Source organism: Anabrus simplex, chromosome 1 (genome assembly GCF_040414725.1).
Source record: "Anabrus simplex isolate iqAnaSimp1 chromosome 1, ASM4041472v1, whole genome shotgun sequence".
Lineage (NCBI taxonomy): Eukaryota > Metazoa > Arthropoda > Insecta > Orthoptera > Tettigoniidae > Anabrus > Anabrus simplex.
Window position 1 is genome coordinate 1,628,705,304 of NC_090265.1, and position 26,706 is coordinate 1,628,732,009.

At 39.1% G+C, this 26,706-nt stretch overlaps 1 protein-coding gene across 2 annotated transcripts in view; it reads right to left on the reverse strand.

The window, feature by feature from the left end:
* Lon (Lon protease) overlaps positions 1-26,706 on the reverse strand; it is a 456,188-nt gene that overhangs the window by 123,561 nt on the left and 305,921 nt on the right. For both annotated transcript variants that reach the window (XM_067138307.2, XM_067138306.2), the window contains exon 9: positions 6,069-6,190. In XM_067138307.2, the coding sequence (XP_066994408.2) occupies positions 6,069-6,190 (122 nt within the window). The remainder of the gene's footprint in view (positions 1-6,068; positions 6,191-26,706) is intronic.

A 26,706-nucleotide genomic window follows, 5' to 3' on the forward strand; every position in this document is an offset into this window, starting at 1 on the left:
AGCTTAGTCAGAAATAACCATGAAAATCTAGTGAAGCCGTCTACACATACCAGTACGAGAATAAATTTATTCCTGTTCTCTTTTAATTGAGGGAGGGGTCCGACGTAGTCTATGTACAAACGCTCCATAGGGCAAGATGCCTGATGCGAAGACAATAGCCCTAGTTTAGTCGACAATGTGGACTTACTAAGCAAGCACGATTTACATGCTTTAACAATTTCTCTGATTTTGCCGTCCATACTCTTCCAAATAAACATATCTCTGATTTTTTCCCTAAATGCCTCCCTAATGGGGTCTCATGATAGTATTTGAAGATCATGGGCGCAAGAACGGTTGGAACCACAGCTTTCATCTTCTGATCATCCCTCGAAGGGCAACACAAAACCCCGTTCCTCAACACATAAGGGACAACATGTTCCCCAGAAGAAAGGGTTTCCATTATCGGAGCCAGCACTGGATCTTCTCGTTGATATTTCTCGATATCACAAAGTAACATAGGGGCATCATTGAGAATAGAACTAACACTAGAAGCTATGGGCATGGGAGAACTATCCTCCTGTTCGCTGGTCTCAACATCACTAGAAAACATACGGCTTAGCCCATCTGCGACTATGTTTTCTGATCCTCTCATGTGTCGCACATCAAACTGAAAGGCTGAAATTCGAATAGCTCAACGAGTGATACATACGACGTACGACGAGGCCTAGCTAAAACCCAACTTAAAGCTTGGTTATCTGTCTCTAATTCAAATTTGACATGTTCCAGATAAAGGCGGTACTTCTCCAGAGCAAACAAGACTGCCAAACCTTCTAATTCATAGATGGAGTACTTGGCTTCTTGAGCCGATAAAGTCCTATACGCATAGGCAATGGGTCGCTTTCCGAGTTCTGTTTCTTGAAGGAGGACAGCAGCAACTGCAGAAGAGGCATCTGTTTCGACTAAGAATTTCTTAAGAGAAATTGGGTATGGCTAATACAGGGGCGTTACAAAGAGCTAATTTATGGTCTTCAAAAGCGGCTTGCTGCGACGGCCGCCATTCGAATTTGACGCCATTCCTACGCTGCAGGTTCATGCGCGCCACCCTGTTAGCGAAGTTAGGAATAAATTTCCTGAAGAAATTCACAAGCCAATGAACCTAGTGATTCCCTTAATGTCCTTGGGAAGCTTGAAGTTGCGAATAGCCTGCATTCTGGAATGGTCTATAGAAACACCATCGGGTGACACAATATGCCCTACGAACGACATGGAAGGCTTAGCAAAAGCTACCTTAGATAATTTGACAGTCAACGCAGCCTTACGAAGTCGATTGAGGACTTCCTTCAGGTGATCTAAGTGCTCTTCGAAGGTCTCCGAAAACACGACATCTTCGAGGTAATGATACAGATATTCAAATATGATATCAAAGAAGACCCTATCCAGCAGTCTAGCAAGGACAGCTGCGCCCGTGGGGAGGCCGAAAGGTACACAGTTGTATTCATACAAATTCCAATCAGTAGCAAAAGCCGTCAGGTGTTTGGATTATTCTGCCAGAGGAATTTGATTATATGCCTGGTTAACATCTAAGATGGTACAGAACTTAGCCTTGCGAAACCATGAAAAACAAGAGTGAAGATCATGGAGGGGCACGGATTGTAACACAACCTTACAGTTCAAAGCCCTGTAATCAATCACAGGCCTGAAACCACCTTGAGGTTTTGGTACAAGAAAATGGGCGATGAATACGCCGACTTGGAAGGTCGAATGATATCATCCCTTAACATATGCTCAATAATTTCTGTAAGAGCCTTCATTTTAGGTGGGGGTAGCGTATAAGGAGGAAATCTGACTGGAATAGAATCTGTTAGTTCAATCTTGTACTGAACAAGGTCAGTGACGCCACGGGTATCTGAAAATATGTCAGGAAAAAACTGACACAACCTTCCAATACTTTCAGCCTGGTCCTCAGGTAGATGCCTAAGATCTAACAACATCTCACTCTGGGTAGACAAAATATCTGCAAATGACACAGAATTACATTTCAACAAAGGACTATTAATGTTAATAGCAAACTTGAATGTGCACGACTTGCTCTGAAGATCGAGCGCAAGACCAGAATGAGACATAAAATCGGCCCCCAATATTACAGGACAAGACAAATGTTTAGCTACAAATAACTTAGCTTTCCAAGTAAATTTTGAAATGCGAAGTTTAGCAAAAAGGAAGCCTAAAATTTCCAATGGTGACGAGTTTGAGAAACACATTTAATAGAAGAGAAATTATAGTCTGGAAATTTACAACAAGCTTTTAATTTAGAATACCACTCCTAGAAAATAATGGAAATCACACTTCCTGAATCTAATAGAGCCGTGACGGGTTCGACATTTACTTCAATTTTCAGAAATGGCACGAATCCTGGGGTCTCTGCAACAATTTTAAGGCATTCCCTAGGGCCTTCAAAGCAACAGATAGGGAATCTGCCACCTGGGCGACTGCCCTAAATGCAGATCAGTATTGATTGATTGATAATGAATTACAGGAAGTCTCTTCCTTGAAGGATTCGTTCCCTGATGTAACGGGGGCTGAGCCTCGGGAAGATGCACATTGTGATTCAGCCAAGGATGCTAGTCACTTCCTATCACTTGGATTCGTGGAGGCAGCACCAGAAGTTGAACAAAATGGTGTGCTGTTACCTGAAGTGCAATTCTTAGCAAGAGGGGAAAACGACCCGCACTTGAAACAACCTTGGGACGGACCAGCTCCGTTCCTAATTCCACTAGATTTTTACCAAGCGGCATTTATTTCTAAGATGTTCCGCACGCATAACACTTGCATGTAGGAAATGTTCGGCGAGGTGATGGCCGAGAAGTGTTAGATGACGGAGGGGGCTCCTTGGCGAATCGTAAGGTACGCCGACACATTATTCCTCCGGCTGACACTGCCATTGCCTCTAATTCCGAGAAGGTTTTGGGTGGAGAGGCGAAACATAGGTACGACCTTTAGGGCGGAGAGATTCCTTCTACTATATTTTGGACAATTTGATCTTCTGGAAAATGAAGAGCGAAAACCCTTGTATAGAACTTTATATCTTGGATAAAGTCGGCAAGGTTCTCGTCCAACCTCTGTACTCTGAAATTGTACTTCTGGATTAAAGATGACATAGCTCTAGCCGGAATGAAGTTAGCCAGAAGATAGGCCTGGAAGTCTTCTATTGAAGATCTATACGCAATTGCTTTTACTATTTTGTCCAAGAGGAAACCTACAGAATAGGGGTAAATTATTTGAAGTATTTGAGAGTGAGACAGAGCAAATACTAAGGCATGGCCTTGACATTCGACTAAAAACCTTAGAAATGAAATTACCTCATTAGTAGAATTAATGAAGAATTTGGAGATGCCCTTAAGTAACATGGCTAAGGGGTGGGGAAGCTGCTGAAACCGGGTGACATGATGGGGGACAGCATTGACGATTGAGAAGGTTCAAACACTGCAATACTCATAAAGAACGATGGAAGCTGTCTCAGATGATCAGACACTGTTTCCGATGGGGCAGATGTTTGTTGAGTAGCCACAGATTTCCTACTCTCAACAGCCTTGCCAGAGACCTCTTTCTCAGCTAAGTTTACAGTTTGAACAGGGTCAATTTTAGCACTAGCAGCCCCCGATAACAACTGACTGACTCTATTCGACATATCAGACAGGTGTTCCAATACATTACTTGCTTCCTTAGCATGATCATCCTTCAATTTTAGAGACAATACGTCCCTAGCCCTACTATAGAAATGAAACAGTATAGCTTGAATTCTTTTCAAGTTGATTAGCAGAAGGATCGGTTATTTCGAAAAAACTAACTACAGAAGCTAGCTTGGTGGTATTACCCGTGATAGTGGATAGAACCTCATCAATTTCTATTTCCCCAAATACCAGGACACAAATAGCAAATTCTAAAGATTTCTTAAGTTTGGCATATCTACCACAACCGTGCCTCCAGATTGGACCTTCCTAATTAGAAGTTCATAAATCAATTCCTCCTTGCACAAGTACCCGGGTCAAGGACTTCACGAGAACCAGACATATTGATAGAAAATCTAACGAATTTTGAAAATTTCCAGCAACAAAGAAAATTTTTAGTGTTTGGAACGATATTTATGTTTAGCTGTCAAAAGGGGCTTTATCCAGACCCATTCAACCACGCTCTGCTACCACTTGTTACGGGGATACCGTGGTGGAAAGAGGTGAAAGGTGTGGGCGTGAATGGCTCTATATAAGACAGGCAAAAGATTAATTAAAATTTTAAAATTAGGGTTGTATTTCTTCTCTTGGTTATCCTTTTCTCTGCCTTTTTATTATTATTTTTTAAAACAAGATTTTTCAAAATTCAGGTACCAAATTTTACTTATAGGCTAATTGAACAACTTTTGGAAAATCGAATGACAACCACCTTGAGCTTGAGCTTACCAATTATACATTCTCGAATGAACGCTGCGGCTCCTTTCAAAACAGTCAAGGGGACGACCCTCCCAATTTCCTTTAGAGTATTCAAAATATACAATGTTTCAAGAGCACCATTTGCTCCACAAAAATTATCTACGAGACCACACCGGCCTTTCAAAGGCACCATTTAACCATTACAAGGGAAGGAGCGTCTTTTCTCTATTATAATTTTACACTTGAAAACCTAGTTCCTAAAAGGACCAGGCCTCTCAAAGGCACAACCTACATTTTACAATTCAAACAGTATTCATTGTCTTAGACAATCAACAGTCTAACCTCTTAACATAAAAGAATGAAATTGAATTTTACAGGGGTATCAAATACCCATTCTACCGGGCCTTTGTGGGAAACAAAAAACACAGGTTAAAGTTACAGGCCCAGAAACCAAAATGATGCGGAGGCAGACACTTGCACTCCTTGAAATTTGCGCCTAAAAGATTAAAACCCTATTTGGGCTTCAGGCCTGAAGTTACAGAGGTTAAGTCTATACTAATGAGGTGACTAGATGGAAAAAATTTTAGTTACAAAAGCTAACGACAGAAAACGGTTACAAAATCATAGTCACCTCAAAGTCAAGTTGATAGGGAACACAGGAGGGTGTCACACTCTCTATTCCCGAATTACGACTAAGTTTCTTAGGCTTGTTTGAAATTTATATTAGAAGATGAAATTTACATTATTGAAGATTGGAAGTTTAAGGTTACATTATTAAAGATTGGAAACCTTCCCCTCAAGCTAGCTTTCAGAGGCTGTCACATAGTTATAAAATGGCTGCCATCGCCTTAATCTGATGGAATACACGATGATGGGCGAGACACCCCCGCCTTCTCTATTAACACACTGGATGATCAATAAGACAACCTGGTCGAAAAATGTGCCAGCTTTTATACCGCAGAGGAAGGTTCTATAGAGCTCTGGGCTAAGGACGACACATCCCCAATTTTTATTGGTTAATTAAATAACTATAAGACAGATCTCATTGGTTAAAAAATAAATATACAGTATTTTGTACTGCCCAGCCTCCAAAGTTGGCGGGAAGATATCGAAATATTGTCAACTTTAACTTACCAAAAAAAAAGACAATAATCAATTCAGTGAGGTAAGCCTTAAAATAAAAAATTCCTTTAGGATTTTAATACTTCCTCTTCACACCAGAGGGCACAACATAAGTTGTAGTAGTGACATCTGTTGACAAAAGTTCAAATTCCTTGCACTAATTGTTGCAAGTTTTATATTGAAGATGACATTCTTCAAGGTGCTTCATGTGAATGAATGGGGCGGGTGTACCTCGCAGTACAGCAACAATAATACATTCAATACATTCTTCTATCTGTATACTGCAAGCAAAGTTTTGTAAGTCACATGTTAGTAATTTTACAGTAGAGTCAGTGAGAGGACAACGTACCTCGAAGGTAATATGGACACAGAACAATATTATTTTTTCTTTACATAATGATCATAACTCTTTGAACACAGTACAATATACCTCTAAACAGAGTGAAAAATCATATTATAACAATATAATGAAGCCAAATTTGCTGAAAATGGAATAAAGGCACTTTGCTTTTTATACAGAGATATGATATCCATTATCCTTACCTCCCTGTTCAATGCCCTGGCAATCGATCTTGCTATACTGGTTTTCCCAACCCCAGGAGGTCCATAAAAGCATAGTATCTTGCCTTGAGTAGTGCCTTTCAGCTGACTGACAGCAATGAATTCTACAAAAATAGGAAATTCAGTCACAATAACATTTAAACAGTAATCAAAGGAAAGTCAGTTAAATGAAGTTATTAAACAAGTCAGTTAAATGAAGTTATTAAGCAAGTCCAAAATGAGTTAAAAATGGAGTGGCAAATTTTCAAAGATTGTTTTGTATTTCATACTTCAAAATTCCTCCCCGGTGAACCATGTGATCTTGCCATGGTGTAGTGTGTTTCAATGACGCGGTAGCTGAGATGAAGATGCAACTATATCACATGGCTATCTGTCCAGAGACCAGACTCAAGAAATGTTCATCAAAAGGGAATACGAAAGCTGCTGCCTCTTGGAAGATGCAAGGGCAGCAGTCTGGATGACTGACTGACTGACATGGCCTTTGTGCCATCCTACTTCGTGTGCTATATATACTGACTTTACAGTTCTGGTGAACTTGCCTCTTCATCTCGACTCTGCATATGTTTTCACGTTTAATCCTCCACTCCCTCCCGCTGATATTCATATTTGATGCTCATCTGTTTCCTGCACTGACGTCATACGTCACCAGCCCAGCTGTTTGTCACTATACATTTTCTACAATCATCTCTCCGCCTATATATTCTCGCCACCCTGCCTACTTCGGCACGTGGAATCGAGAACTAGAAAGAGCACAAGACCTCGTCGAGGCATGAGATTTTCCCTGCCCATCACTTCGCTGCTGCTACCTTGAGGTGAGAGATATGGAGACCTTCCTAATTTAATTTTAAAGTTAACCTTTCTTTTCTACGGGCATCTAGGCGGGAGTTGGGGAAGTGGTCTACACTTTGTGGACAATCAAGATACTTATGCTAAGAACTTACCTTTGTTCATGTCAAATTGCAACTATAGAACTGGATGGCCGTCTACCATAACCTCTATACATCTGACGTACACTTCGCGTTTTGTTCTTTTGGTATCCTATCTCTTCCATTCTGACACTTTATATCATAGGTTGTACTAGCTTTGTATTTTGTATAAGATTACCCGTCATATTTCACATTTTTAAGCATACTTGTATTATTATGGAACGTGTGACTATCACTACAAATCCTAAGCATGTACTATGATCCCTTGAAACTAGTTTGCTATTAATGTTTCACATTTTAAGGCACTCTCATGTTGTTATGTTTTGAGAATTCATGTATATCCTAAATTTACTGATAACTATTTGTATATTCCACTCTCACTGTGCAGTTTTTCAATTTGTAGTCTATTCTTCTTTAATTGTTATGATCTAAATTGATTTATATTCATTTTCTCAATCTTGCACAATATTAATTGATGTCTATTTCTACGCTCCTTTTTTATACTGTACAATCTATTTTAAAAAAGATAACCCTGCCAAATTGTTCTTGCAAGAGTATATATTTTTAACTTACCACTGGTTTGAAAAGAAAAATAAATATATATGTTATTTGAAATCCAGTTATCTTGTTTTGCCCAAGCTGACGCTCTAAATTCTTATAGTAATACCCCCTACTATTCCACTGTCCCCCCCACCATCCTTGCCTATTCCTCCATCCCCCTTGCCCTCGACATCAAATGTGTTCAGTTACCTCCCCAGGGAAAGCAATATTCTAACCACAGGCAACCTCTTATGTGTTTTTGGTGTGGAGGACGAGGACGTATTTCTACATTTTGTTCCACTAATTCGGGAAACGGATCTCGACCGTGCTAATCGGCAGTACGCATATCTCAGGTCCTAATCTGTCGCAATATCACTATGTTATTCCTCACATCACCTCTATTATCTTATTACTGAAGAATGTTCCCACTGTCAGACTACTAAATACTGGAGCCAACATATCATTGATAAGTTACACCTTTTTTCAACAAATAAATAAATTTTACCCTAAACTTGAAGTTTCTTTTTCCATGGCTTATTATGCTTCTCCTTCCAACCATCCTCTAAATTTACTGGGCATTGTGGAACTTACTCTAAAATTAATCATCTCGCTTGGCCCTATTGATTCCATATCGTTAAAGATTTGCTGTTCGCGGTAATTTTGGGATACAAATTCTTTTCTCACACAGGGTTAATTTATGATACTGTTAACTTATCTGTATCTTTTCATTTCGACTGCAACATCAAGATTACTTTAGTGAACCACATTCATTAATCATGCTCTAAAGTTTCCTATTTCAATAACGGCATTTTGTATTTTACTACTGAAAGTGAAGATCTTAATCAGCTACTAAAAGAATTATGTTATATCCCCTACTTTGGGAACTGCTCATAACTATCAGGCTCATATCGACCTCTCCGATGACATTCCAGTTCATTCAGTACCCTATCAATTAAGCCCCCCCCACGTATGACACGACTTAACCAGATACTCGACAAAATGTTAGCTGAGGGTACCATCGTTCCCTCTTCTTCTAATTATGCCTTCCCTGCATTTTTAGTGGATAAACCTGATGGTTCTTCATGCTTGGTCATAGATTACAGAAAACTCAACTCTATCCCAAATTGTAAATATTTCTCCATTTTTGACCTAAACTCTACTTTTCATCAAATTCCTCTCCACCATCCCCGTAGCTGGCCCAATTCTCTCTCTACTTCCTTTTTTTTTTTTCAATTATTTATAGAAAACAATTTGCACTTATCAAAAAGATTACTGTTTTTGTTTTATGTTTTCTAGAACTATTTTCTGCCTTTCTATGTCAGCATCCTGCTTTTCTTCTTCAATTTTCAACTTTTTCTGTTTTTCCTCCTGATCTTACAATTGTAATTCAATTTTCCTTTTCTCCAATTTCTTCTTTTCCTCTTCTGATTGCTTTTCTTTTTTATTTTCCAGGTATGACTGATACCTTCTTCTTGAAGCTCGGATCGAGGTCAGCATATTTCTACTGATAACATTCCTTGAACCACCAATGTGTTTTACACTATTAAAAATTACTCTCTGGGACACACATGATTCTTCTGGAAGATTTTCGACTAGTAAATGTTTAATGACAGAAAAGCCTGGCTAAACAAATGCATTGCCATGGGATAAAATGAAACTTTGTTTCATTACAGACCAGAGATCTTCATATTTCTCATCTTCACCTAAAAGATTGTAGTAAAATTCATCCAATCCCAAGTCATCAGTTATTTTAGAAATGAAGTTGTTAATTTGTTTGTTGAGTTCTGCGTTGTTCTGAGCTTCCTCGGTTAACAGACAGAACTGTCGTTTGGCCCTTTGAGCACTTTTTTTTTTTTTTGCTTTACGTCACACCGACACAGATAGGTCTTATGGCGACGATGATTCAGCACTTTTATCATACTTTTGTATGACTGTGCAAGTTCTCAAGAACAACATCAATCCTTTTCATGGCCAAGCTGGATTTAGCAACATCCTTTTAGGGTCTAGGGCAGTGAGACTCCTTGCTAAATGTGATTTTAGAGGACTTTTCTCTGAGTTTTTCTAGCATGGTGATCAAGAGATTTTTGAACTCATTCATAAAAGTAACTTTTTTTCTTTTCAGAACATTTAACTTGTTTGAGTAAGCTCTTGGCAGCATAGCCAATAACCACTTTTTCTACTGAAAGCAGACTGCCACTATCTTGTAGGTCTAAATTTATAAATTTTTGGGAAGTACTTGCTTCGGTTATCTTTTCAGACTTAACAAATCTCATCCTTATGTTTTTCATAAGTTCTTCAAGCAACGTAAAAAGGTAAATCTATATTATACAAAAGTTTTATTTTGAGTCCACCTTGTCAATACACCTTACAATGATGGAAAATTATTAATTTAACATACATTTTCCCAAAACATGTTAAATAATTAATTTTCTATCATTGTGTATTGACAAGATGGATTCATTTTTTTTTTTTTTTGCTAGGGGCTTTACGTCGCACCGACACAGATAGGTCTTATGGCGACGATGGGATAGGAAAGGCCTAGGAGTTGGAAGGAAGCGGCCGTGGCCTTAATTATGGTACAGCCCCAGCATTTGCCTGGTGTGAAAATGGGAAACCACGGAAAACCATCTTCAGGGCTGCCGATAGTGGGATTCGAACCTACTATCTCCCGGATGCAAGCTCACAGCCGCGCGCCTCTCCGCGCACGGCCAACTCGCCCGGTAAGATGGATTCAAAATAAAACTATTGTATAACTGTTTCTTTAATAGATTCAGACAAGTCAATACAGGATAAAATAAAATACCTATTATGGTTAAGTTTATCAAGGTAAGGCACCATAGGTTTCTGACTTTGAAATCTTCTGAAGAAAGATTTAACATCTGGCAAAAATACTTCTAAAAGCAGTTAATTTTGCCTGTAAGTAGTGGATACTACACAGCTTCTCTCAGGTACTGAAGGTTTTTTTTTTTTTTTTTTCAGTGCACTCTTTCACAGATTTGTCAATGTGATCATAAGTGATCAACACAGCATCCATTTTCCAACCATCTTATTGCAGTGGACTTGTAAGGAAATGTGGTGCTATATTTAGCATGTCGAGTAGGGCTATCTATGAAAAGATTGTGCAGAGATCTGAAAAAATTAAAAAGGTCCCAGTAAATTTTGGAGATCCCAGTTTTCATGGCTCAATTCACTAAATGCAAACTGCATATGCCTATATCAAGGGGAGATTTGCCCTCGACATTTAGCGCTTGCAAATGATTCTCTTAACAAAACTGAGGTTAACATTCAGCCCATCCATTGAGATTTGCAAAATATTGCATATATGTATAAACCCATCTAATACATGATCTGCAGTTGCTCCGCCTAAAAATATACTATTCCAATACCTTGTTGCAAAGTTTTGAAGATTTACATCCCAAACCCTTACACACAAGTCCATTTGTCCTCTTTAGACAAATTTGTTTAACAATTCATCAAAACAAACACTGTAGTCAGAGCACTGTTTTAAATCATTTTGCAAACTTTCTTTAAAATATTGGGCTACTCCATGACTTAACATAGGAAGCCTTAGTCTTGCCCCTAGTAAAGTTCTGAGCAATTTTACTGTCTGGGAACATTGTTTTGAATGCTGCGGGAGTTTCATCGCAAGAGTTGAGAGACATCTTCCCAGTGACAAACTGGAGAGCTCATATGGCTTCGGGCGATGTAACATCATCTTCATTCACACTGAAAGTCTTTAAACTCCCTTAACTTGTTCCTGGCACTGCTAATTCCTTTGTAGCTGTGGATGTAGTGCTAACTCTTGGCTGCATATCTTCAAGTGGAGATGGAGTAGAGGTATTCTTCAAACACTTTACTGTCTAGCCAAAGTTTATTAAATGTACACTGCTTGTTAGGTTAGCCATTGTCGTATGTTTTAAGCAAGCATCCTAGAACTGAAATAAAAAAGAATAACATAGAATGGTTGAAAGAAGTGACACAAGGGCACAACAAAAAATGTAGAATTGTTGTGCACTTGTTTTGAAAAAATACTTGAAAAAGAAATGCTGCAATAGCCTGGGTTACAGCAGAATAGAGCATAAAAATATCCCCTCAAATCCATCACCGAGGAAGATTTCCTTGACTTTCCATTTTTTTGGTCTATTTCTGTGACTTTCCCTGACCAAAATTGTTTTCCCTGACTTTTCAGAATGTGGACACTATGTCTGGAGGTAAAATAATCACAAGTCACTACACGAAAGGGGGCAATCATATCAGGACGTTGGTATTATAAATTTACTCATTCGGGACAAATATTTCAGGATGTTGCACGTAATAATTTCATATTAGAGCCCATATTGTCAAAGTATCAACTTGTGAAAATTTAAATTTATAATTCCACCTTTACAATACTGCAACTGTCTTTATTGAAAAGACTACATTAGACTATATTTGTGATACATGTTTTGTCCTCTAATGGGACATCCTCAGTCACACATACATTGAAAATAAGGTGAGGACGCGTTAAAATAAGTAAATGAAAAGTCTTTAAATGTTGTGATGCGGCACGTTGGCATCTTGTCAATCTTGAATCATAAAATGGTGCAGCATGAACATAATATGAAGCATAAAGTCCAGTTAAAACACAGATTAAAATGTTGTTATATGCATAGAATTGCCCAATTAAAACAACTTGAGTGGCTATGTGAATAAAATTGTATGCATATTGTACATAAAATGGTGTGATGATAATGCCACATTAAAATAGTTTCCTTGAATAGAAGAAGAAACTTTATTCTTTTTTAATTCCCAACGCACAGTCATGGGTCTGGCTGTACTTTGAATAACACTATTAAATGCCATGATGATTTTCTCACACTGTCCTCTTTAATGTTCATCGATTTGTAGGTGCCAATATATGTGGCCGAACATATGGTGGTTGTACCTTCATATTTCTACTTCAATTACATCACTGAGTTGATTTGAGTACATTTGTAAGGTTAGAAATGTCACTAGCACAGTTTTTGGTTAGGCAACCAATGATTACTCAATGCTGAAAGTCACTAAGCTCACCTGATCTCCCCATGTTGATATTCCTTAGTCACACTGAGCATACAAACCTCCCGTCTCCCTTCATACCATGTGATGGGTCGTCTCTTGCTGTTTACTAGTGTTAAGGTGTATCTGGATACTTTTGATCAGATAGTGTATGTACACTGCTTGACATAAAAGTTGAAGCACCCAGAAGGGAATGAGGAAACAAAATGAAACTTAACATGCTGAGAGGGTATGTGATGTTATTTCAGTGATTACAAACTATTGTAGAGTCAAATATACAAAGAAATTGGCAGTAAGAGTCCACTTATCAGTAAGATGTTGCATCCCCTCTGGTCTGGATGCATGCACCGATTCGGTTGGGAAGGGTGACATAAAGCTGTTGTACCCTCTCCTGAGGCAAGCTGGCTTACAACTGTTTTAAATGGTCTTTGATATCCTGGATACTGGCACTGGAACACAGTTGACATGTTCTACTGGAGACAGATCTGGGGATCTTGCTGGCCACAGGAGTACTTCAACATCATGCAGACAGTTCATAGACACGTGCCGTGTGTGGACAAGCATTGTCCTGTTGAAAAATGTCACCAGGATACAGTTGCATGAGAGGTAACACATGAAGACGCACGATTCCGTGACGTACTGTTGTGCCTTCCTTTAATCACTACTAGTCGTGATCTGAAGTCATACCTGATGGCTCCCCACACCATGACGCTAGGAGTAACACCACCGTGCCTCTCCAAAACATTGGAATAATGGGACCTCTTCACAGGTTGGTGCCATACTCACAGATAATGATTATCCAGGGTAGTGCAGAACAGCGATTCATCGCTGAACACAATGAGATGCAATTCATCAGCAGTCTAACTTATATTTTCAAGATCCGCTAAATACTACTAAAAATCTGCTAAAATTCCGCCAAGAAATTCAATATCAAATAATGAGCAATAATAATAATAATAATAATAATAATAATAATAATAATAATAATAATAATAATAATAATAAAGTAAATGTCTGAACTCACCTGATCTGCGAGTTTCACTGGGATTAACCAACGGGACGACGAGCTAAAACTTGTAGGCGTTTTAATGCCGGGTGCAAACTAGGTGAATCCCCTACCTCAAGGGCCACACACAAAACAGGCCAGTTCATTAAACGATCTTCCTTCATAGCATAAAAATGATACTCTCTCCCAGTTTCATTATCTGTCGTCATTCGTCAACTAAGAGATTAGTATCCTTTCACCACGCAAGAAATTTATGATACCATGCTCTCATAACATCAAATACGAATAACATAATTATTTTCCTCATGTGACTGCTAGCTCCTGACAAAAAATACGGAATAGCTCGGAGACAGATTGGAGTACAAATTTAAAATCAACATAAAATGAATAAAACACTAAATTCCGCTATAATAAATCTACAATTCCGCCAAAAATTCCGCTGTCCGCTAAATGATATATTTCTCCACCGACAGTTCTCTAATTCCGCCAAATTTAGCAGAAAATCCGCTAAGTTGGCAACACTGTCCACGCTTCCCAGTCATGGCACTACTCCAAATATTCTGTTTGTGTTGTAGTGTTAACGGCAGTCGACGCATGGGAGGTAATTCCCTAGTCCGGCTGCTACTAGTTTCCGACGAATGGTGCCGGATGACACAGAATGTTGCAGGGAGTCCATTACTTGTTCTCGGATGGTGGGCGCAGATATGAAGGGGTTACGATGTGCTTGGTGGACAATACGGCGATCCTCTCTTGTGGTGATCAGACGTGGTCGACCAAAATCTAGACTACAAGTATGCCTGCCCTCACATTCCCATGCAGTCCAAATCAAGACACACAATGGGGCCCCTTTCAAACTCGTGTGAGACAGCGTTATCACCACCTGGCAGAGTTAGCATCATCCCTATGTCCTTCATAGTGATCACTCAACGCCTGATGCTTTTCATGCCCCTTACATACCCTACTGGGCCTGGTAACAACACTACACATGAACAACACTTATGCACTCTGGTGGCCATTCTACCAGTCACAGAGAATTGCAACTCTAATCATTTATGTACCCACCGATGGTGTGGACGTGTACAAAGTTACACTGACATCTAACTATTTCTTCCGGATGTTTCAATCTTTTTATCAGGCAGTGTATATTGCATACATGTAACAAGTGGGAACTATAGTAGTGTTACTATTGTAACTGAAGATGATCATCATATAAATTGTTAATAATGATAAAATACAGCTAACTGTGCCTGTAACCTTATGCAGCCTGTGATAGTAAGCAAAATGCAAGACTTCCAATGGGCTCTGAAGAGACCAGATACAGTAGTGTGGTTTTCTGGACCTTTATTTTCAAGTCCCAAACAGCTCAACAAATATGCCTACAAGGGGCATGATGCCATATCTGTTACACTGGAAAATAGTAACAGAAAAAATAATGATCTAATTTTAACATTCCTCGATGGTAGACACATCAGTGCCCCGGAAGCAATGTGGAGAGTCAACAAGATTGCCATGCTAGAGGAATATAGTAACTGGTTTATAAGTGCATTTTCCTGAATAATAAAGAAATTCTCATGAAGAACAGGAACACTAAGCAATTGTATGAATTTCAAAACACAGATGGAAATTGCTTGGTTTGACCTTATCAAAGTACTGTGTTAGATGTTGATTCCCATGTCCAATAATGGACCATTAATATTGGTATATAAAGTACTGTGTGTCGATAAGTAATTAGTAATTATTATATGTATGAGAAAAGTAGAACAAAATGGAATCTGTCATGGGAAGGAGAAGGGATAATCGGGAGAATGCCAGTAGTTCATATGCAGGATAGGAAAAGACACTTCCTATAAATGAGTCATGTGGGAACAAACATCCCTGTTACATATAGCAATTGAGGCTTTCACGGCCAGCGTTGCAAATCATGTCACCGCTTTTGAGGCTTGTAGACCATGGTCCAGGAGCGAGTAAATATCCCGATGTTTCATCAAAGACTGCGTTCAGCAGTACCGTAGCCTGCACGAATAATGAGGTGGAATTACAACAACACTTCATTCCACCGAGAGCTTTGCTGCTATTGAAGTCAGTCGGAACCCTTGACAATGACAAAAATGTTGATTCCTATAGGGAACCTGAAATATTTGTCCTGAATGAGTAAATTTATAATACCAATATAGTTGGTCCGTTATTGGGCATAAATTTTCCACCTAACTCATTCTTGGTTCCCAGTGTTTCGCCCCAGTGTGCTAAATTGGGCTCATCAGTTGGTAAATAGCACACCCACCAAGATGCATGGCTAGTGCATACCATGGAGGCCACTGCATAGGCTACTTGGAGCCAATGGCAGTGTCAATGCACTATGAGAGACTATCTCATTTCCAAAAAGTGATGCCTGCCTGGCCATCAGATGACATAGATGTTGATTCCCAAAGGGAACCTGAAATACAGGGTGGCGCACAATAAATCATCTGATTGAATTTTGATCCTATAAGTGTACTACTGGGGCAACAACTTTTAAATTGTGCGCTCAACTTTGTGCAGTTCATGGAAATTACTCCAGATGTCATTACGAGTTCATTGCTTCAGTTTTGAGTCTGCCATTTCAGTTTGCCACGATGGTGGACAAAGGACGGTTGATCGTCGCACAAAAGACGAAGATTGTGTTACTGTCCACAGCGACGAACAGTGTTAAGGTGCGGTTTCCTATGTGCAGCAGTCGCATGCGATTGCCGCATGCAGGGGGCGCATGCGTTGGACGCATGGCCTTGTCAGTTTCCATCGTGCAGTTGGTGCGCGCGCCTCAGAAGGGCCAGTCTACTCGTGCAATGGCGAGTGTTGTGACACAAGCTTGGTTGTACATTTTAAAACAGGAAATGGAAGACAGTATCATGATGGAAATAGAAAGAAAGAGAAGGAAGAAGGTAGATAATATGTATTTAAGGAGAAATGAGGAAGGGTATCATTCCAATTTAATTTCCAAGCACCTACTGGACGACGAAATAAAGTTTCATCATTTTTTTCGTTTAACGAGATATCAGTTTCAACTGTCCGACTCGTGGCTGAACGGTCAGAGTACTGGCCTACGGTTCAGAGGGTCCCGGGTTCGATTCCCGGCCGGGTCGGGGATTTTAACCTTAATTGGTTAATTCCAATGGCACGGGAGGTGGGTGTATGTGTTGTCTTCATCATCATTTAATCCTCATCACGACGCGCAGGTCGCCTACGGGAGTCAAATAGAAAGACCTGCACCTGGCGAGCCGAACCCGTCCTGGGATATCCCGGCACTAAAAGCCATACGACATTTCAGTTTCAATTTGTATTGTCTGCAATTAAAAATGACATAGACCAACAGAAAGTATTTGGAAGTCGAAGGCCACTGAATTTTGGGAAAGATGGCAATTTCCTAATTGTGTCGGAGCAATTGACGGGAAACTTATCCGGATTGTATGCCCTTCGAAGGGCGGGTCTCTGTTCTTCAATTACAAGAACTTTTTCTCCATTGTTCTTTTGGCAATCGTGGACGCGAATTACAAGTTCGTTGCAGTTGACGTCGGATCGTATGGAAAAGAAGGTGATAATGGAATATTTGCAAAGTCGAATATGGGCAAAAAGTTGTATTCGAACAATTTCGACTTTCCACCAGAAGCAAATTTGCCAGGTTCTGAGAGGGTTCTGCCACATGTAATTGTTGGGGAAGAAGCATTCAGGCTTCACAAGAACATTCTGAAACCATTTAATAGGTCCCAGGCAAAGGAAAATTTTGAAAAGGCAATTTTCAATTACCGTCTATGCAGAGTCAGGCGTGTTTCTGAGAATGCTTTTGGTTTACTGTGTCAAGTTTTCAGATTGTTTTACTCCCCAACCGGAGTTAAACCTGAAACCTGTGACAAGTTAGTATTAGCTGCAGGCTGCCTCTACAATTTAATTAGGGAAGATTGTCAATCACTTCTGACTTCACAGTGAAACAGCTGTGAGGAACATGACACCTCTTAGTAGAAATGGAGGATTCGCCCAGGCAGAAGGATTCCAGGTTCGAGATTCTTTCATGGATTTTTTTGTAGCAGAAGGCAAAGTTGAATGGCAAGAGAGAGCAATTCAAGGCACATGATTAGACCAGGGATTTGTTATGGACAGCTATATTTTTCACTACACAGTAAAACCTCTTCAAGACGAAAGCTTGTCCGAAGTGGAAATGTTTCGCAGTTCCTGTGATTATAACAGTATTGGGTTATGAAATTTGAGTAAAGTGGAATCTGCATAACACGTGAGTGGAAAAGATTTTAGTTACGGATAATATTATTGTACAATGCGGATATAATTATTGTGGCAATGAAATCACTTAAGCTCTGTGTTGTACTGTACGAGCAAATACTGGCCATGATGGCCACATTATGTTCAAACCATGATCATATACACGAACTTCGGTGCAAAAGTGACGCAAACCAATTTACCATTCATTGATTCTCACTCTTCCAAACTGTTTAAATTATCGTACACAATTCACGGGTGTATTCATAACAAGAAATAAAAACCAAGTGCGTGGATGTGTAGTGTTGTGAAATATTATTATTATTATTATTATTATTATTATTATTATTATTATTATTATTATTACTGAAATCCGTGGATCACTTGCATACATCAGTCAAGATATTCGAGTGGCATTCAAGAATAGATATTGATATGTTGTTTTCTTTCATAATTTTCCGTTTTTTCCGAGTGTAATGCAGAAACAAATCTATCGGAAAGGAAAATCGGTTCCTTGGAATTCCGCCTTCATCTGTATATATGTTTTGTACATAACGCACTTTTCCGCTTGTATAAACGTGTTCCATTTCAATATTTTAAGCAGTTGTGAAATTTTGTAAACACTGTCAAAATAATTCAAAATAGAGAATATTCATATCAATTGGTATTCACAAAGCAATGTTTCCGTGGTACGGTATGATTATTTGTAATTTTTATGTTTATTCATAAGTATATGAGTCATTAATTAAAATGAGATGTTAAAATAAATATAGTGTTTTTTGAAAAATATCCGTTCAAGAGCAAATAATATACTAATTTTTGTTTACTACTATTCATAAAACACTATGTGACTTGAAAACTTTTGTAAATACGTTGTGTAAACATTTTATAAAAAATAAACCGTGGGGCAGTTTAAAATAATCACTCATCTGTTTTATCATTGAAATTGGAGGCTATTTCTTCCCAGATTTTGTCTCGGAGCACAATATTTTTATAGTCCTGATGGGAGCAGTCATATAGTTCCCGTCTTCCGGAAACAAACTCAATAAATCTCGCCTCTTCGTCTTTAGAAAAGCTCATCATGAGATAATACATGCACGCGTCCGCTGCACCCGACTGGTATACTCAGCACTGCCTGCGTCTACTGCATGCGATGATTTCTAGGAGCTGCATGAAGGAAACCAGTCCTATAGCATTCCATTGTAGGAGTCAGGGAGGGGATGGATGCAGTAGCGGTCGGCAGCAGACGCATGCGACCGCTGCACATAGGAAACCGCACCTTTACATTGACACAGAGAAGGTTTAGTGCTCATTTAGGCACACGGTGGGCTCCAAGCCCATAGACAATACGCAGATTACATCACAAATTTGCAGGTACTGGATCTGTTTTGGAATGTAAGTGGCCACACACACGTACCATATGTTCGCCGCAAAACATTGAAGCAGTTCGAGTGGCTTTGACTCGTAGTCCGAGTAAATCAACAAGAAGAGCCAGTGCCGAGTTAGGAATTTCATGCCAATCTGTACAAAGAATTATTCAATCCTAGCTTCAGTTGTATCCATACAAGATGACTGTGGCGCATAAGCTTACTGCGAGAGATATGGAGAGGAGACTTCCGTTTGCAAGGTGGGCAATTGAGCAAGACCAAGAGGCAATGCTACACAACACATGGTTTTTGGATGAAGCTTATTTTCATGTGAACGGTGTTGTGAACAAACAGAATGTTCGATTTTGGAACGTGAACCTCCGCGAATAATCCACATGAAAGACACCTACGGGGAGAAAGTGTGCGTCTGGGTCGTGATATCAAGCCATGGAATCATCGGTCCGTGTCCGACTCGTTGGCAGAACGGTCAGCGTACTGCCCTTCGGTTCAGAGGGTCCCGGGTTCAATTCCCGGCCGGGTCGGGGATTTTAACCTTAATTGGTTAATTCCTACGGCACGGGGACTGGGTGTATGTGTTGTCTTCATCATCATTTCATCCTCATCATGACGCGCAGGCCGCCTACGGGTGTCAAATAGAAAGACCTGCACCTGGCGAGCCAAACCCGTCCTGGGATATCCCGGCACTAAAAGCCATACGACATTTCATTTCATCGGTCCGTTTTTCTTCGATGCACTATTTAGACGTGCTGCAAAACCAGTTCTTTTCTCAACTCACGGCCACAGGTCTTCCATTGCAGACACAATGGTTAATGCAGGATGGAGCATGCCCCCATACTGCCAACGTTGTGCTTGATTTCCTACATGAAATACTTGGCCTTAGGGTACTGTCAAACAGATTTCCAGAACATTATGAAGGAGGAGGAATGTGGCCGCCTCACAGCCCGGACATTAACTCATGTGACTTCTTCCTTTGGGGGTTCCTTAAAGAGAAGGAATAGCACAGAAAACATGAAAATGCAGTGCAACTTAGGGCCAACATAGTGGAGTTATGCCACGCCATTCCAGAAGATTTGTGTTGTAGTTGTCACAATTGCACGTGGGTGATTTGAAGAAGTTGTAAAACAAAACGGGAGTCATACTGAACATGTGATTCATTAGGTTGTATATCCAAGCCGTATTCTTTATTTCTGCATCAATAAATTACAAATCTTGTCAACAACGTGTTGTTCATGATACAAATCAGGTGACTTATCATGCGCCAGCCTGTATTTGTCCTGAGTGAGTAAATTGATAATGCAGAACAGTCTTCGGTGAAACGTCGGGACATTCACTCTCTCCTGGACCACGGCCCACAAGCCCGGAAAACGCTGACGTGATCCATGTTACATTTTGTGGGATTTGAGATATTCATGGAACAAACATGTATGATGTGTACTTGATCTGTATATGCAGGTAGTTTGAGCATATCTCAACACATGGCTATAATATTCTGGAAATTGTGAAGTGAAATGCACTTTTTAAAAAATGAAACAAAAACCTACGTTATATAGTTTCACCACGTGAGTGCTGCAACAACGTTATGAACTGAATGCAATGTAATTAAAAGATTTTAGTCAGGAGATTGTTCTGTGGTGTTTTCAGTTGTATACAGTATTACTAAGCATATTTAGTTTCTCATCGACACAGTGGTCGTGCAATGAGACAATAGCAGTGATTGTAATGTACTGTTGTCCCCTGAAAATAGCACAATACAATAATACCATTCCAACATTATGGAGTTGTGACACTTGTCATAACTGGTGAGACATTTTCAATTTTTGACCTTGTTCCTTTGTATCCAGATGACCTGTCAATTACGAAGGAAAAAAAGGAAGGATCTGCAAGATATGGTGAAATATTTGGAGTGCCTAAAAACAGCCTAATCAGAGCAGAGGAATATGAGTTCATTCAATTATATCTTTAAAATAACATTATTTTCAGATTATGAACTGCAAGGGAATTGAAAAAGGTAACTTAAAATGTTGCTATTATTTTCTGTACGCATCAATTTGAATACATCTGTGATACATTTTCAAATTTTGCCTTCCTTGTGTAATAAGATGATGTAATAAAAAAGATGTGCAAATTATTGTTTTGAAGTATCAGAAGGAATAGAACCATATTTACTTTCTAAAATAATTTTAATCACTGTAAAGAAACAAGTTTAAAGGAACAGTTTTAGTACAAACTAAGACATTATAAGTAGGGTAAAACAATGAAATTAAGTTTAAAGGAATACTGTTCTCCAGGAAGAGAACCATATTTGTTTTCTAAAATAATTTTAACCACTGTAAAGAAACAAGTTTAAAGGAACAGTTTTTGTACGAACTAAGACATTATAAGTACGGTAAAACATTAAAATTAAATTCAAAGGAATACTGTCCTCCTCTGTATGCACTCATTATTTGTGAGTGAGGGAGCATTCATACTTCAAATGTGTTGGTTTATGGAATAAAAGTCTATGTTACATTCTCCTGCGTAGCCATGTCCCGTGGACAACAATAATCTTTATTGCTGTTTTCCTCAATATATATTCGTAGGAAATGTAACATAGATGTTTGCACATATGACTCAAATATTACTAACGAGGGAGAAGAGAGCCAAAACTATTGAGAATATAAAGAGTGTGAATATGGTGTCATGCAAGATCTTTACAGGAACATGTTAACAACAAGGACATCTTCAAGGAAATAAAGTTTGGCACGATACTTTATCTGAAGCTATTTGCACATGTGTACCAAGTTAATTGGAAATGTTTAAGGGAACCACACAATGTTCCCAAACTTTAGGAACTACGAGCTGATGTACCCGTGCTTCGCTACAGAATTCTATATTGTATACGGAATTCTAGTGTACACGTTGCGAGCAAGATTGTATTAAATTGCATAGCTCTTAATGTTACCCTAAAAACGTGATGGGGAAGTCACCCAACATCTTTTCCCATATGAAGACTGAGTTAGGTAATTTTCACTGTAATGTTAGGCCCACTTGCATACCATCAGTCACAATCAGGTTGGGGAGTTTTCATTATAATGGTAGACACTCACTCTCCACCTGCCTTTTTATATCCTCAGAGAGACTGTCTTAGTGGTTTTCTCAACTGAAATGAACATACATTAGAATGATGTCAGTAGGAATGGCGCGTTTAAAACAATGCTTTCACATGAAATACTCGATCAAATCAAGCACCACACATGTTCTCACTTTTAACGAACAGTGCTACGCTGCTGATCTAACAGTCCAAAGTTCCAGAACTGGAATGACCGAGCAGCAGACAGCCATATTTCATGAACATTCATCATCTTTCTTCGACGGGGAGAGGGTCGAATAGTGGAGACTCCCAGCGCAAAAAGTATGCCCTTTTACTATCTGTTTCCTATGAGTACCCGATGAGTCGGAAAATATCAATTCTCTACACTGGTGGCGGAAAAATATATCCGACTTGGAGGCAAATTTCTCCTCCAAGGCAGAGGTGAAACCCCCTCTTCACTGATAATTTGGAATAAAATGAATGTAGAATTTAATAAAAGTGAAGAGGAAGAAGCTTTTCTTAAGAAACGGCTCTTTTCAGGGTTGAATTTGGAGTTATTTAGTGAATTGTGGTGCAATAATTTGGAATAGGCCTAAATTGTTATTCTAGACCAGGCCATACTACTACTACTACTACTACTACTACGTCAGCCTCTGTCTTAAGTATACTACACACTGCTCATTCAAAACAGTGTGTCAGAATACGAATCTAATAACTGGAATACTATGAAGTATCAGTGTGTTACGTACCAGTTGTATCAGAAAATGTATGAACCAGAGGAATGGCATGCTAAAGAAGAAAAGTTTTCTAACTCCCCGGCTATTTACCGCCAATATTCAGTCAGGCTATTATACTTGGTACGCAGCAGTAATCCCATCTATCGGAGTTGAGAGGCAGCATCAGAGACAAGTAACATCACAACAAACAATGGTCAATGTAACGTTATTGTTGATCAATGTTATGTGCTTTCGATATTGTAGGCCTTCACATTTTGTTTTCTTCCGACTCTGAAATACCACTCATCATAGTCGGTACGGCAAAACTGAATAAAACATAAATGATCGGAAATTGTATTCTCTGTAACTTTTGTTATGTAGTACTTTTCGATAGGACCAAAAACATAGGTATTTAAAAATTAATTTTTGGGCGCCTTCCCCTAAACTACAATTTCATCCAGGTAGAATAAAATTTTCTATAGCTCAGACTGTAGTTTCTTATTTCCCGACTCTATATAGCGATTTTCATTAAATTCTGTAAACCCATTTTCTCTTGGCTCGGCGTCGATATGGACCTAGTAACAAAAACACAAAATCATGAATATCTGTGTTATCATAGCCGGAACGGTAAAAATGAATAAGACATAAATGGTCGGAAATTTAATTTTATATAACTTTAGTCATGTAGTATTTATCGAGACGACAACGAATAATATAAATATTTGAGAATTAAATTTTAGGCCTTCCCCTAAACTACCATTTCATTCAGCGTGAATAAAATGATTTATAGCCTAGATTGTAGAGGCCTTATTCTCAGACTTTGTATACCAGTTTTCAATGAGATAGGACCACTAATAACGTAAATATTTAAGGAATTAAATTTCAGGCCTTCCCCTAAGCTACCATTTCACTCAGCATGAATAAAGTTATTTATAGCCTAGATTGTAATGACCTGTTCCCCGACTTTGCATACCAAATTTTATTAAGATAGGACCACTAATAACATAAATATTTGAAAATTAAATTTTAGGCCTTCCCCCAAACTACCATTTCTATCAGCGTGAATAAAATTATTTACGGCTTAGATTGTAGCGACTTATTCCACGACTTTGCATATCGATTTTTATTAAATTCTCTTTAGCCGTTTTCTAGTGATGCGTGTACAGACAGACAGACAGACAGACAGACAGACAGAAATTATGGAAAAGTAAAAAGTACATTTTCTTGTTACTGTGGACATGACCGATACAGAAATACCATTTTCTTCAAATTCTGAGCAATGTACAGACAAAACTCTTATTTTATATATATAGATGTAGAGTTCCAGTAACTGAAGATTTTAAACATATAAAGTGTGAGGTAAAGGAAGTCTACATAGCATCTACTTACCAACAATGACCTGTACCATTATTGTTCTATCTTCTACTGACAAAGGTTGCAGATGATAATTTTAGACCTGTCTTTTGTGTAAGTGTACTCTATCTACACTGTCTTTTAAGTCACTACTCTCCATCTGCTTCCTTGACTTATATATATATACATACATACTTCACTCCTGCTAGCTTACTTATGTGAGCGCTTATGACCTGTCGTTGTGTTTATCCGGTTCTTTTTCATGTATACATTATAAGAAAATAATGGTGCTTTGGCAGGAATGTTATACAATTAGTCATTAAAATCCTTTATATCATATGTAATAAGCTATTAGCATGGTAATGTATATTGTAAGCATAATATATTTCAGTCTCAATCGAGTAAGCAGTGTGGACTGATGTGCTGAGTGTGTGCTGAAGTATGGGGATAGCGCTAGAACTCTATCGAGTGAGGATTGGAAGTCGGCAATGCAGGAGGAAGAAGAAAACGGACTTGAGTAAGAGGATGAAGGGTGAGGAAGTAGGGGTGATAGCAGGGCTGCTGGTGGCGATGGTACTATCAGCGCTGCTCATAATAGGTGAAGTAGAGTTAAACCCAAGGCCAGGCCTAATTGGTGCCGTAGGGTGGGAAGAGATAGAGGCGCTAAAAGAAGTGGTGAAGGAGGCGTGTCAGATAGACCAACTGAAGGAGATGATAAGTGATCATTCCAAAGAGCTAAAGAACTTGAGATAGTGCGTTAAAAGTGAGGTGGACGAGCTGAAGGAAAAGGTGGGGAGAAATGTGGCGGAGATGGAGGAAATGTGATTGAAAGTCCAGTTACTGGAGGGGGAGGTGGCAAAACTTAAGAAAAAAATGGTCAATGGGATCCAGGAACGAATGAGGAAAAATATTTTTATATACAGAGTTGAAGAAGCAGCGAAAGAAGATAAGGTGGCATTAGTTTATAAAGTAGTGAACTTGATACGGGACAGTGAAGTAGATATTGATGAGGCACAGAGAGTGGGAAGAGTGAAAGGCGGAGGTGGGAGATCAGTTAAGCTCATGCTGATATCTACCTTGTCCTAAGGAACGCAGAGAATTTAAAGGAAGAGAAGATATGGTTGAAACAGGATATAGGCAGTGAAGCGAGCAGAGAGTTGAAAGAGTTAAGAAGGCACTCACCTCTTTGCCCGTCCTACATCGATGGATGGGCACTTAGTTTACATTTCAATTGAATTTTATTTCTTTAGTTCATTCATATATCTTTTTCTTTTTAGGCCCCTATTGTCAACACACTATCAGTTTCAACTTGTATCACCAGTATAACTCCACCTCCTAATCAAGAAAGCTGTTGTAATGTGGCATCACCTCAACACTGTTTTTGTACAATAGGCACATAATTTTATTTGCACAGCCACTTACTGTGTTTTATAATTGACAATTCGACGTTTTGAACAACATTTTTAACTTATGATTTTATTGGACTTCATGTTTCACATCATGTTCACGCCGCACCATTTTAATATTGATGATTGACAAGACGCCACCACACCGCGTCACATGATACTAAGACTTTTTATCTACTCAATTCAACGTGTCCTCGCCTTATTTTTAATGTTTTGTATTTGTGACTGAAGATGTCCCATAAGAGGATGAAACATGTATCATGAATGTAATTTAATGTACTCTTCTTAATAAAGACACTTGCAGTATTGTAAAGGTGGAATTATATAATCCAAATTTTCACAAGTTGATACTTTGACAATACGGACTCTAATATGAAGTTTATTACGTGTAAGGGGATTTAAATGCAAGAAATGGGTGCTCTAGTCCAGAGTATGGTAAAGGGGAAAGGAGAGTAAAGATGGGAGGTAGGGCAAGTGAAGATAAAGGAAGGAATGTTTACGGACAGAAGTTGTTAGAAGTATGTGGGGCGTGTCTTGTATATTCTAAATGGATGGTGGAAGGGCGATAGGGAAGGAAAAATGACATATTACAGATGAAGGAGGAAGTGTTATTGATCTGATTATTCGTTCGGAAGATATGTTGGACAGAATTAACAGGACAGAAGTGGTTGATTGGATGGAATCCCACCACTCTCCGGTATATATAATCGTGAATAGGAATGGAGGTGCAGAAGAGAGGGGATCAGGAAGAGGGGGGAGTGAGAGAGGCTGCAGAGCCCCTAAGTATATCTGGCCAGGAGGGTAAAGTAAAAAGGAAGGCAGTGATGAGAGCACTGGCCGAGTTCAGGAAACATGTTGGCAGGGGGTTAAGGGAACAATTCTGCAGGTTGAGGAAGGAATTGAAGAAAATGCTAGGAGAGAGGAGAAAGGTAT